The 12,698-nt window shown below is 41.1% G+C and overlaps 1 protein-coding gene across 1 annotated transcript in view; it reads right to left on the bottom strand.

The window, feature by feature from the left end:
- LOC120431759 (uncharacterized) overlaps window positions 1–4,098 on the bottom strand; it is a 17,221-nt gene extending 13,123 nt beyond the window's left edge. The window contains exon 1 of the mRNA XM_052711351.1: window positions 4,009–4,098. Coding sequence (XP_052567311.1) covers window positions 4,009–4,098 — 90 coding nt within the window. The remainder of the gene's footprint in view (window positions 1–4,008) is intronic.
- Window positions 4,099–12,698: the final 8,600 nt, after the last annotated feature.

The following is a 12,698-nucleotide window of genomic DNA, read 5'->3' on the forward strand; positions in this document are numbered from 1 at the left end:
AGTGGCCACCGGTAACCGGTGACCCGTTCCGGAGTGGCCAGAGGACATTGATATCACTTGAAACGGTCACAGTTTTTAATTTGATGAATTTTGATACGTCACATGACCTGGTTCCTTGGAAATTCCGAAGTGTCCCCAAGTGGCCACCGGTAACCGGTGACCCGTTCCGGGGTGGCCAGGTTGGGCCAAAGGACATTGGTATCACTTAAAACGGTCACAGTTTTTAATTTGATGAATTTTGATATGTCACATGACCTGGTTCCTTGGAAATTCCGAAGTGTCCCCAAGTGGCCACCGGTAACCGGTGACCCGTTCCGGAGTGGCCAGGTTTGGCCAGAGGTCATTGGTATCACTTAAAACGGTCACAGTTTTTAATTTGATGAATTTTGATACGTCACATGACATGGTTCCTTGCAAATTCCGAAGTGTCCCCAAATGGCCACCGGTAATCGGTGGCCCGTTCCGGAGTGGCCAGGTTGTTCCAGGATCCGTTGGCTGCCCTCGAATTGGGCAGGTTCCCGGTATTTGTCATTTGCGGCCAAAAATTCCAAAATCGGTTAAATTATCTAATTTTGCCATCCGAATAACTGACTGTAGAAAACTAAATCCGGTCAAGAGCCAAAATTAAATAGTTCGTCACGTAATCAGTGAATGGTACCCTACAACTGTCACTTTCCCGTTGAATAATTTCTGAACGTTCTTCGTCTCTGTTTCAAAGCTGTGGCTCCGCCCACAAATTCATGTTTTTTGTTCGCATGAGCGTGAACAAATGTATGATTTGTTTCCTAATACCATGAACGTTGTTTATGATTACGGGATTAGGAAAAACGTAACCAGATCTGGCGTTACGGTTTTTCGTGAACAAACGTTCATGAAAATCGATTGCAAACATGCATTTGTTCACGGTGCAAAATCTTATCATAAAATTTGCTTTGTTTCCATTTTCATGGTACGTTGTTCACGTTTACGCGAACGGACTTTTTTGCGTGAAAGCTGATATTGATTCAGCCTTGGAATCTATAACTAATGCAATTTTGGATGCTAGGAATATTGCTATTCCTAAAGTCCAAGTCAAATTTGATTCTCCCATTATTGATGACGATCTTCAGCTTCTTATTCGTCTGAAAAATGTTCGCCGAAGACAGTATCAACGTTCTCGTGATCCTGCACTGAAGCGAATTCAAAAAGATTTGCAAAAGGTTATTGACCACAGATTCACTCTCCTGCGAAATGAAAAGTTCGCAAGAGATGTCGAACAAATTAAACCTTTTTTGGAAACTTTCAAAGGTTCTTAAGAAACCTCAAAAACCAATCCCTTCTTTAAAAGATGGTGATAATATTCTATTAACTAATGGGGAGAAAGCTCAAAAACTTGCTCAGCAGTTTGAGAGTGCCCATAATTTCAACTTAAATGTTTTGAGTCCTATTGAAGATCAAATTTCAATAGAATTTCAGAATATTGTTGAACAAGAATTATCATCAGATGAAGTTTTTAATACGGATCTGAATGAAATAAAATCTATTATCAAAAAATTTAAAAATATGAAAGCCCCTGGTGAGGATGGCATTTTTTACATTTTAATTAAAAAATTACCAGAAGCAACTTTAAGTAGCTTGGTCAAAATTTGCAACAAATGTTTTGATTTGGCATATTTTCCCAGTAGTTGGAAAAATGCCAAAGTAGTTCCGATTTTGAAACCGGACAAAAATCCTGCCGAAGCTTCAAGCTATCGGCCCATTAGTTTGCTTTCATCTATTAGTAAATTATTCGAAAGAATAATTCTTAATAGAATGATGACGCACATTAATGAAAATTCAATTTTCGCTGATGAGCAGTTTGGATTTCGCCTTGGGCATTCAACTACTCATCAGTTGTTGAGAGTTTCAAATTTAATTCGAAGCAACAAATCTGAGGGCTATTCTACTGGCGCTGCTCTTCTAGACATAGAAAAAGCATTTGACAGTGTTTGGCATAAAGGTTTGATTGCGAAATTGAAAAGGTTTAATTTTCCGATTTATATCGTGAAAATTATTCAAAATTATTTGACGGATCGTACTCTACAGGTATGTTATCAGAACAGCAAATCTGATCAACTACCTGTACGTGCTGGCGTCCCTCAAGGAAGCATTTTGGGTCCAATTTTATACAATATTTTTACTTCTGACTTGCCTGATTTGCCCCCAGGATGTCAGAAATCACTTTTTGCTGATGATACAAGCATCTCCGCCAAAGGTAGAAGTCTTCGTGTCATCACAAGAAGATTACAAAAAAGCTTGGATATTTTCAATTCTTATTTGAAAGAATGGAAAATTACTCCAAATGCTGCAAAAACTCAACTTATTATTTTCCCTCACAAACCAAGGGCTGATTTTCTTAAACCAAAAAGTCATCACATTATAAAGATGAATGAGGTAAATTTAAAGTGGGAGGATCAAGTGAAATATCTTGGACTTGCTTTTGCCAAAAACCTTACTTACAAGGATCACATTGAAAGTATCCAGGTTAAATGTAACAAATATATTAAATGTTTGTATCCACTTATAAACAGGAATTCTAGACTTTGTCTCAAGAATAAACTGTTAATTTATAAACAAATTTTCAGACCTGCCATGCTTTATGCTGTGCCGATCTGGACAAGCTGTTGCTTAACCAGGAAGAAAAAACTTCAGAGGATTCAGAACAAAATTCTGAAAATGATTCTGAAACTTCCTCCCTGGTTCAGCACCAGTGAACTTCATCAATTAGCCGAAGTTGACACTTTGGATGTTATGTCCAATAAGATAATTGATGCATTTCGACAAAAATCATTGCAGTCTTCAGCTGCATTGATCCGCTCTTTATATAGTTTATAAGTTAGTTTTAAGGTATCCCTTTTCCCTTTTGTACATGTAGGACCTCCTACATTTGAAATCACTGAATAGCGAAAGCTACAATATTTCATGAATAAATGAAAGTTGCTAGTATTTAAAATTGAGGTGAAAAGTCATCGATTGTAATTGGACACTCAATAATATTTTAACTGAATGAATGTACATGGAAAAGAAAAACTGAATAAATACAAATTAAAAAAAAAAAACCAACCGGATTCTGCGAGTCAAGATTGGGAACTCTGAGTCAGACATGTTCATAAGTCTCTCTGGCGTTCCTCAAGGCAGTAATTTAGGTCCGTTACTGTTCATACTTTTCGCCAACGAACTGTCGATGCTGCTAAGCGAAGGGTGCCGGTTGTTTTACGCTGATGATGTCAAAATCTTCACCGTTGTTAGAAGCGTTTTGAACTGCTCAGCTCTGCAAAGACAGTTAAACCACTTTAACGAATGGTAATGCGTAACGAATGGTGCGTGCGTAACTTCCTGACGATCAGCATAGAAAAGTGTAGCACAATCTCTTTCCACCGTAAACTCAAACCCGTGGTCTTCGACTATGCCATCGCCGGAAACACTCTTGCTCGGGTAACCCAAGTACGTGACTTGGGCGTTACCCTTGATAGCAAATTGTGTTTCACTATCCACCTCCATGAAATCGTGTCCAGAGCCAATCGACAGCTTGGATTCATCTTTAGGATCGCTGATGACTTCCGAGATGTCGCGTGCTTACGTTCATTATACTGCGCGCTGGTAAGATCCATCCTCGAGTTCTGCTCCGTAGTGTGGTGTCCGTACCAGAGCACTTGGACTGCTAAAATCGAATCAGTTCAGCGAAAATTCACCCGGCTTGCCCTTCGCCGTGCAAGGAATCCTGCCGGTTGAAACACGTACGAAGAACGTTGTCGTGTCTTGCAGCTAGAGACTATCGAGCGGAGGCGGCACGTCTCACAAGCAACGTTTGTTGCCAAAGTACTGGCCGGTGAAGTTGACACTCCTTGGATTCGCGCTCAAATTCAAATCTACACACCTGCTCGGCCACTTCGTCAACGCCAATATCTACAACTTGCTCACCGCAACACCAACTATGGACAGCACGAACCAGTTCGTTTCATGTGTAGCCGATTCAACGTATTTTCTCACCTGTACGATCCCAACATCTCCACCCCGCAGTTTCAACAACGAGCCCGACTCTGGTACTCTCACCAGCTTTAATCTGTTTTTGTGTTTCATGTTGTTAGCATTTGTCTTTAGTTAAGTTAAGTTTTATCATTAAGACCACAAGTTGTCGGATGATTCAAATAAACAAATAAACAAATAAACAAAATATTTAAGGCCCCACCCACCCTAACCACCCCCCTCCCCTCCCCTCATCTCCACATTATTTTTAGTATGAGGCGTTATCCATCAAGTATGGCACACTAAAATCATCAAAAAATAACCCCCTCCCCTCTATGCCACAAATAGTCACGCAGACTACGCCTCCCCCCCCCCCCTTTGAAAAGTACGACACGTTTTATACCCTAATCTTGTTTTTTTTGTACATTTTTATTTATTGTTTAATTCTGAGTTCAATTTAATTGCTTATCATTTTTATAGGATATGTTTTTAATTTTTGTTATTGTTGAAATCACGATTGATGATTCAAGTAAATCATGCCTAATGATTTAAGTATATCATATCTACCATTAACAACTATGTGGGTGGGTCTCGTGGCGCAGGGGTAGCGGCTTCGGCTGCCGATCCCGATGATGCTATGAGACGCGGGTTCGATTCCCGCCTTATCCACTGAGCTTCTATCGGATGGTGAAGTAAAACGTCGGTCCCGGTTTCTCCTGTCTCGTCAGAGGCGCTGGAGCAGAAATCCCACGTTAGAGGAAGGCCATGCCCCGGGGGGCGTAGTGCCAATAGTTTCGTTTTTTTTTTTAACTATGTTTCTTAATGCCTTTTATCATGTTTGATGTATGAGTTAAGTTTATTGAACATCGAATAACTTTTTTTTGTAAATATTTTACACCCTTGATGTAGGGGTAAGCGTGGTTGCCTCTCATCCAGTCGGCCTGGGTTCGATCCCAGATGGTCCCGGTGGCATATTTTGAGACGAGATTTGTCTGATAACGCCTTCCGTCGGACGGGGAGTAAATGTTGGTCCCGGTCTAACCTAGAGGTTATGTCGTTAGCTCAGTCCAGGAGTCGTCTTCCTGGGTCCTGTCTCGGTGGAGTCGCTTGTAGGCAGTTGGACTAATAATCCAAAGGTCGCCAGTTCGAATCCCGGGGTGGATGGAAGCTAAGGTGTAAAAAGAGGTTTGCAATAGCCTCAACAATCAAGCCTTCGGACACCTAGTTTTGAGTAGGAATCTCGCAATCGACAACGTCAAGGCAATGCTGTAGAGCGAACAATTTTATTTATTTAAGCCAGAGTTTTAAAATGTTTTTTTTTTTAATAATGCATTTGTTGTACCTTATCCAGTAAAAACACAATGAACTTATTTTGCAGTATGCCGAGAATCGCACTACCTAACACTCGTCAGCCAAATCAACCGTAAATTTCGATTTTTTCTGCTAATCGGTTGTGCTGAAATTAGTCGAGCTAGGCATATGCAACTCACTGTGTAAGACTACGAAGGGTACTGGAAAAAAGTAATGAAAATTCAGGCTTAAAATATTTACAAAAAAGTTATTTGATGTTTCATAAACTTAACTCCTAAATCAAACATGATACAAGGTATTGATTGAACAAAAAGAATGTAAAAATATAAAAAAATAAATTAAGGTACAAAACGTGCCGGACTTTTCAGGGGGGGATAGCAAGCGTGACAATGCGTGGGGCATAGGGGGAAGGGGGTTTATTTTTGCAGATTTTAGTGTGCCATACTTTATGGACGCCTCATACTAAAAAAATGTTATTATCTTTGTTAAATAAATTAGGGGGATGAGGAGGGGGGGGGGGGGGTTGTAAGGGTTGGTGGGTCCTTAAATATTGTGAAATATTTCATGGACGCCCCTTTTGATCACAATCCATTGCAATTAAAAGCATTTCCCGAGCATGGGTAAATAACAAGGGAAATGCGTAATAATACCTTTCTCTGGTATCAATAACAAATTTTGGTATTCCTGGACCCTTTGAAATTTGTCATAAGGATTATGCAAGAGCAAAATGTGGTATCATACCAATTTAAGGTATTGTTTTGATATTGCAAAATTGCAGAAATTGTCAATGGTCGAACACCACATTTTGGTATTCTTTCGGTATTACAGTGTTTTATCAAATCCTCTGAAACTATGGGAAAATTTTGACCAATTTTGGCAAAATAATTAATTTTGCGCTAAAATGATGTCTCAAAGCGAATGCTTCCATTGAAAACCGGAAATTTCAAACTTGATTTTAAACATTTTTGATATACTCCCTAAAGAAATGACTTGAAATTGTGAAAAAATGTCTAAGTCAGGATGGCACATTTTGGTATTATTTTGGTATTGAATGGTTTCATCAAATTCCTCTGAAACCATGGTTTTTTTTAAATAAATTTTGACGAGATAATTAATTTTTCGCTAAAATGACTTGAAACCCAAAAATGTTAAAGCTGATTTTCATTTTTTTGTATATACCCACTAAGATTTTTTTTTTAAATGTTGAAATTTCTCTATGTTGGGATAACCAAATATTTTGAAAAACGAGTTAATCGACAGATTATTGAATTTTGGTGAATTTCAATGCAGTTTCATTTTAATAACACTTATTTTTCAATCTTGTTGTTTTTCAGAATCTTCAAGAACTTCAAGCACAGGCCGTTTATCAATGCAATGACAAATGCATTCGATGTGGTGAAGAATATCACTGAGAACAACGTGTAATCATCAGGTGAGTAGATTTGGCTGATGCATATGGATCATTTCCGTTTTTTCACTAACTGCAACTGTTGCACTAAAAATGGTATGAAAATACCAAATTTTGGTATTACTTGTGCAAATACCAGCGACCAAAATGTGCTCTTGGTTACCCAGTAATAGATGGTAAAATACCATGAAATCATACCAAAATCATGTATGTGGAAGACCACAGGATTACCAAAAAATGATTTTCTAAGGGCGCGGGAATACCTCAAAATAAAACCATGCAATACCAAGTTTTGGGATTCAGGCAATGTTCAAAAATCCAGAAGACCATAACTTGGTATTGAAATGGTTTTATTTTGTGGTATTTTTTTACCCTTGGAATAACATGGTTTGGTATTGTTGTGCCCTTCCACATACAAGACTTTGGTATGAATTCATGGTATTTTACCATCTATTACTAGGCAACCAAGGGCACATTTGTGTCCCTGTTATTTGCCCAAGTAATACCAAAATTTGGTATTTCCGTGTTATTTACCCCTGCTCGGGTTGGGAGGTGCTGTTCAACCGCAAAGTAACCAAAAGTATCGTGCGCCTCCATTTATACAGTTAAAAAACTGAAAATGACAAAAAATCGAAAATCCCTAGGTGAAATATTTTCTAAGTAACAGATATCGAAAAGGGACCCCCTTAACTACCTTTCCACGAAAAAACATTGTAGGTACATTTAATTTCAATAATATATTGCCTTCAGCCGTCAAGCACCTAATGTTGGCATATCAGCACTGTTTTGTTTAGTGACAGCTAGTTTTCGACTGAAATTTAATTAGTATTCTAAAAGCACAATTTATTTAAATACAACGGTCAGGACGAATCAAACTAATTTAATTTTATTTCAAGAAAACTGAAGTTTTTTTAGATTAGTTTAGTGTGTTTTGTTGTATTACTTGAATCGTCAAGTAGATTTTTTTTATTTAACTGATAAATGTAAAGTGTGGTAAAATTTACGTAAAAATTGTAATCATCACGCAAATAAATGCAGTAGATATAAAAAAAACAAAAAAAAATAATTTGGGAACAAAATTTATGTGTTTATTTCATACGACCTTTTCAAAAACCACACGTAAACAATATTGACAGAGCCTCTGGCGGGCGTGGTGATTATTGCATTCGATCATAATATTTCGATCGTAATTTCTCGACTCAAGATAAAGATTTCTCGATCGTAATTTGTCAATGGTAAGTCGTAATTTGTCGATGGTATGTCGTAATTTGTCGATGGTAGATCGAGATTTGTCGATGGTAAGTCGTAATCTTACTATCGAGAAATCTCGATCGTGAGTCGAGAAATTACGATCGTAATATTACGATCGAATGCAATAATCACCACGTATAAGTTCTGATATGTTTTAGCATGATAGAAACATGAATTCTTTTGTTTCTGTCCGTTTGATCCATTTGTGCAAGAGGCATACCATAGAAACCATTCGAAACTTCAAGATTTTTCAACCGGATCCTACCCAGACTGCTTATGTGAGTATGGAAGGCTACAGTGCAATGTTGTAACAACTTATTGGGATGGTCTGAGTCATCCGAGAACTCCTTGGAGTTAAGACCGGTGAGTCTACCGCCGTAACAAGCAAGATGTCGGCGGTTTTTGACCACTGATTATACCCGCATGGTTCAGTGAGTAAGGTAGACTACTATGCTGATGTGTTGGAGTGTCCTGGATCTGTGGGTCTACTACCGTAACAAGCAAAATGTCGACCGGTTTTGACAATGGAACATACCCGTATAGCTTCAGTGAGTGTGGTAGACTACTTTGCTAGGATGTCCTGGGTCATCCAAGGGCTCCCTGGAGTTATGATCTGTAGAGCTACAGCCGTAACAAGCAAGAGGTCGACGGTTTTTGACCCCGGAACATACCCGCATAGTTTCAGTCAGTATGGTAGACTGCTTCGTTAAGGTGTAACGTGCCATCATCAGATATAACGAAAAAACATGGTTGAAAAACTGTCCCGTTCCACCCTAAAACTGACGATTTCTTGTTCCACCTTATATACTGGAAATTTATAACTTTTTCGAAACTTTGTAAATTCTCCACATAAGAAGCACGCAGCATACACTAAATTATAATCACTGTGCACAAAACATTAGCGACAACTTGAACTCGAAAATATAATTCAACAAGTCAACAAAATAAAATTTACCATAAATTTTGTCTCTTTTCCAGCACTTTGCTTTCGCCATACACAAATTTTGTTGAAAGATACAAACTTTTCAACATTGGAACCACCCCAGCTTGTAATAGAATTCCAAGAACCACTCTAGGTTACTCACGAGCTTAGTAGTCACAGTATACTGAATTTATAGTAAGCTAATAGAGCTTTATAGTAAACTACAATTAAGTAGTATTTGAAGAAGTGGTGTAAGTGACACATACATGTAAATAGTAATATTAAGTAAAATGTGAATTATGGTATGTAACGATAACGGAACATGTAGAAGAATGTTGATAGGATTAGGACTAATTTAATAAAATTATCTTCTGAATGCACTTGAAGCAAGACTTGATTTCTTATTCTACGCATAAGATCACAACCTGGTTTTCCGGTAGCACGTAACCTTCAACAGGTTATGGGCCCAGTACACCTACTGGAAATAGCAGGCAGGTGAAAGAACCGTTTGTTTTGATTTAAATATCAAACAATTTTAAGACCGATACGATGGCAGATGAGAAGCAGAAAATTCTGCTTATTCCGACCTTTCATGGAGCAGTCAAGTCAGACTATCCGTGTTGGAAGGTGAGGGTTCTACACTATCTCAAGCGAGAAGGGTTGTCCCATTGCTTAGAGAAAATACCAGCGAAGGAAAGCTATGCGGAAGTTGCGCAATACGAGATGCGGCTTAAAGATGACGATGAGGTTGTCACCATCATTTGGCACTCGATTGACAACGACGCTATGAAACATGTGCTTGGATTAGCATTTGCCAAGCAGATCATGGACAAGCTTGATCACGTATACGAACGTCAGGGGCAGCTGACACTGTTCGCTTACCGTCGGCAGCTGTACCGTCTTAACCTGATGAGCTTCGGCAGCCTGACCGAACTCTTTACGGCCCACGAGACGCTGATACGGGAGATGGAGCGTGCTGGAGAGCAGGTTACGGACGACGAGAAGCGGAGTACCCTGATGGCGGCGATCCCAGATCAGTTCGAGTATACGATGGACGCTCTAGCCGTGATGAGGAAGGACGACATCCGGAAGATGACCCTGGACGAGTTCAAGGGTATATTCTTGGACGCCGAGATGAAGAGGAAACTGACGGATGACGAAGTTGGACCAAGCCAAGCGTTGGTAGCAGGAAGGGAGAAGGAGGAGCGGACATGTTACCGCTGTGGCATGGTTGGCCACACGGCCTGGAATTGTTGGCAGGAGCCAGAGTGGGAGGAATTACCAGCTGGTCAGTGGCATCACAACCCCCAGAGGTATGGGAGAGTAAGCCCGCAGAGATCCGGGAGAGCTACTGCCACCGGAGAGTGGAGAGGTCGATTGGTGGATGCGTCACCAGAGCGCGCACGTGGACGTGAGAAGATCCATCAGGAACGTGCAAACGTTGCACTTATCGTGCAGACTGATCCAGCGAAGCAGATTGCTCATGGATCGACACGGAAGAATGCACATGGTCAGCTAGCGGGGCTAACTGCTCGTAGAGAGGACCACAGTGTGCAGGAGCGGCAAATGGTAGAAAATCCAGCATGGCAGACAGCCTATGGTGAAGCAGCGTGGCAGATTGCCCATGGATTAACCCGACCGGATGCACTTAGTCAGCCAGCGAGGCATGCAGCTCGTGGCGAGGACAGCGGTGTGCAGGAGCGGCGAGGGGTTGGCAAACCAGTGTGGCATACAGCCCATGGTGAATTAGAGAAGCGTATGACTTATTTACAAACCCGGCCAAAGGCACGTGGCCAGCCAGCGGGGCATGTTGCTCGAGGCGAGGACCATAGAGTGCGAGAGTGGCGAGGGGTAGATGAATCAGCGTGGCAGATTGCCCATGGATTAAACCAGCCGAATACACTTGGTCAACCAGAAGAGCGTCAGGCTCGTGGAGAAGACCGCGAAGTGCAAATTGTACGGCGAAGAGGAAACCAACCAGAGCGGCAGATTGCCCATGGTAGAGAAGGACGGCGAATTACCCATATACCAACCCATCCGACAGCATTTGGTCAACCAGCGATGTGTAAAAATCGTGGAGAAGACCGCATAGTGCAGAATTTGAAGAGAGAGGTTGAAGATCCAGAGCGGCACATTGCCCAGGGTAAATCAGAGTGGCGTATTACCCAATTACATACCCAGCCGAAGGCACTAGGTTTACCATTGGAGCGTAAGGCTCATGGCGAGGACCGTAGAGTTCAGAATTATCGCAGAGAAGTAATAAACTCGGAGCGACAGAGAGCTCATGACGAATCAGCGTGGCAGATGGCCCATGTATCAACTCATCCGACAGCGTTTGGTCAACCAGAGGAGTACCGGACTCGAGGAGCAGACCGAAGAGAGCAGACTTTACGGAGAGAGTTAGTAGGAGAATCAGAGCGGTTGATTGCCCATGGTAGATCAGCGCGGCGAATCGATCATGTACAAGCCCGGCCGATAGCACTTAATCGACCAGCAGAGCGGAAGGCTCAAGGAGAGGTTCGAAGCGTGCAGCAGAAATGGCGAAGGGCAGAGCAACCATCAAGGCAAACATCCTTTGGTGCCGACAAGAAACAGCAGTCAGGGAGTGGTGCGGGAGAGCAAAAGCGAGCCAGAGCGGTCAAGATGATCATGAGCTCGAGTACCACCGACCGTTAAGTCCTGAAGGAATGCTGGCCAGAGAAACCAAGAACAAACACGACCGCGAAGGACAGTGAGATGATAATCGGCAAGAAGAGAGGAGTGTTGAAGTCAAATGACATGTTGAGAGAACAAGCAAAGACACTTTTTGTTCTAATTTTGTTCTTGAACCTCTTGTCCTTATCGAAGATATTTTCCACTAAGAAGCGAGTGCGTTTTGACCACAAGTGTAAGTTTATTGTAGACAAGAAAGAAGTTGAGTGCAATGATCAAGCTTTGTTGAGCAAATTAGAGAATTTGGCTGAGATCTGGCACAAACGGTTCCATCTTCGTGATACGGGCTACATTAAGAGACTGGTAAACAACAGCATGGTAGATGGATGTAATTTTGAAATTTCGCAGATTGAGGGGAAGCTGGTGGTCAGTAAGTCTTGTGAGTTGAGAAAACAAGCCAGACACCTCTTCATAATCTAAGAGCCAGTGGGAGTGCTGCCCAGTTTAATCTGTCAGCAAGCGCAGCAGGGTGAATATGACGGCTTGAGGCACTTAGCGGTTGTTTATCTGATGAGGTATTCGAATTTGATTTTGGAGAAGTTTAAGGAGTTGGAAGCATTGGTTTATACTAATTTTCTCGTCCAAAATTCGAAGTTACGATCAGGTATTATAGAAGAACTTGATAGTTTGAAAGAGAACTCCATTTGTTCGTTCAAAGTCAAGGACCGTGAAAGTGTGCTAATGATTCAAGCCAAATTTTTAAAAATGTACGCAGAGGCAAGTGTGAAATTGCCGATCGATGAGAGCGGGGAGAGAATGATCGGATTGAAACGAACAGTTCGCAGCTGGAAGGAACGATCTAATGAGGTTGTGAGGAAGATGGACTTCGACAGACTTCATGGCAACACCAGCGTTCATGTTTCTGAGGATCAATCGCTCTGCATCGCTCTAAAAAGCTACGGGCGAGGGGCACTGTGTAGGTTTGGAATACAATTGAATCATAATTGGATGAAGATCGATATTCCCCCTAAGAAAAAGCAATACCAAACTGTATGCTATTTCAGCAGATTCCAAAATTGTGCAACAGAAAGACATTGGTCTGGGTTGCAGCAAGTTTTGAGATACCTACGTGGTACAACTAAGTTGTTTGTTCTAAATGATGCTCTAGAT

This window comes from Culex pipiens, unplaced genomic scaffold (assembly GCF_016801865.2).
Source record: "Culex pipiens pallens isolate TS unplaced genomic scaffold, TS_CPP_V2 Cpp_Un0003, whole genome shotgun sequence".
Taxonomy (NCBI): Eukaryota; Metazoa; Arthropoda; class Insecta; order Diptera; family Culicidae; genus Culex; species Culex pipiens.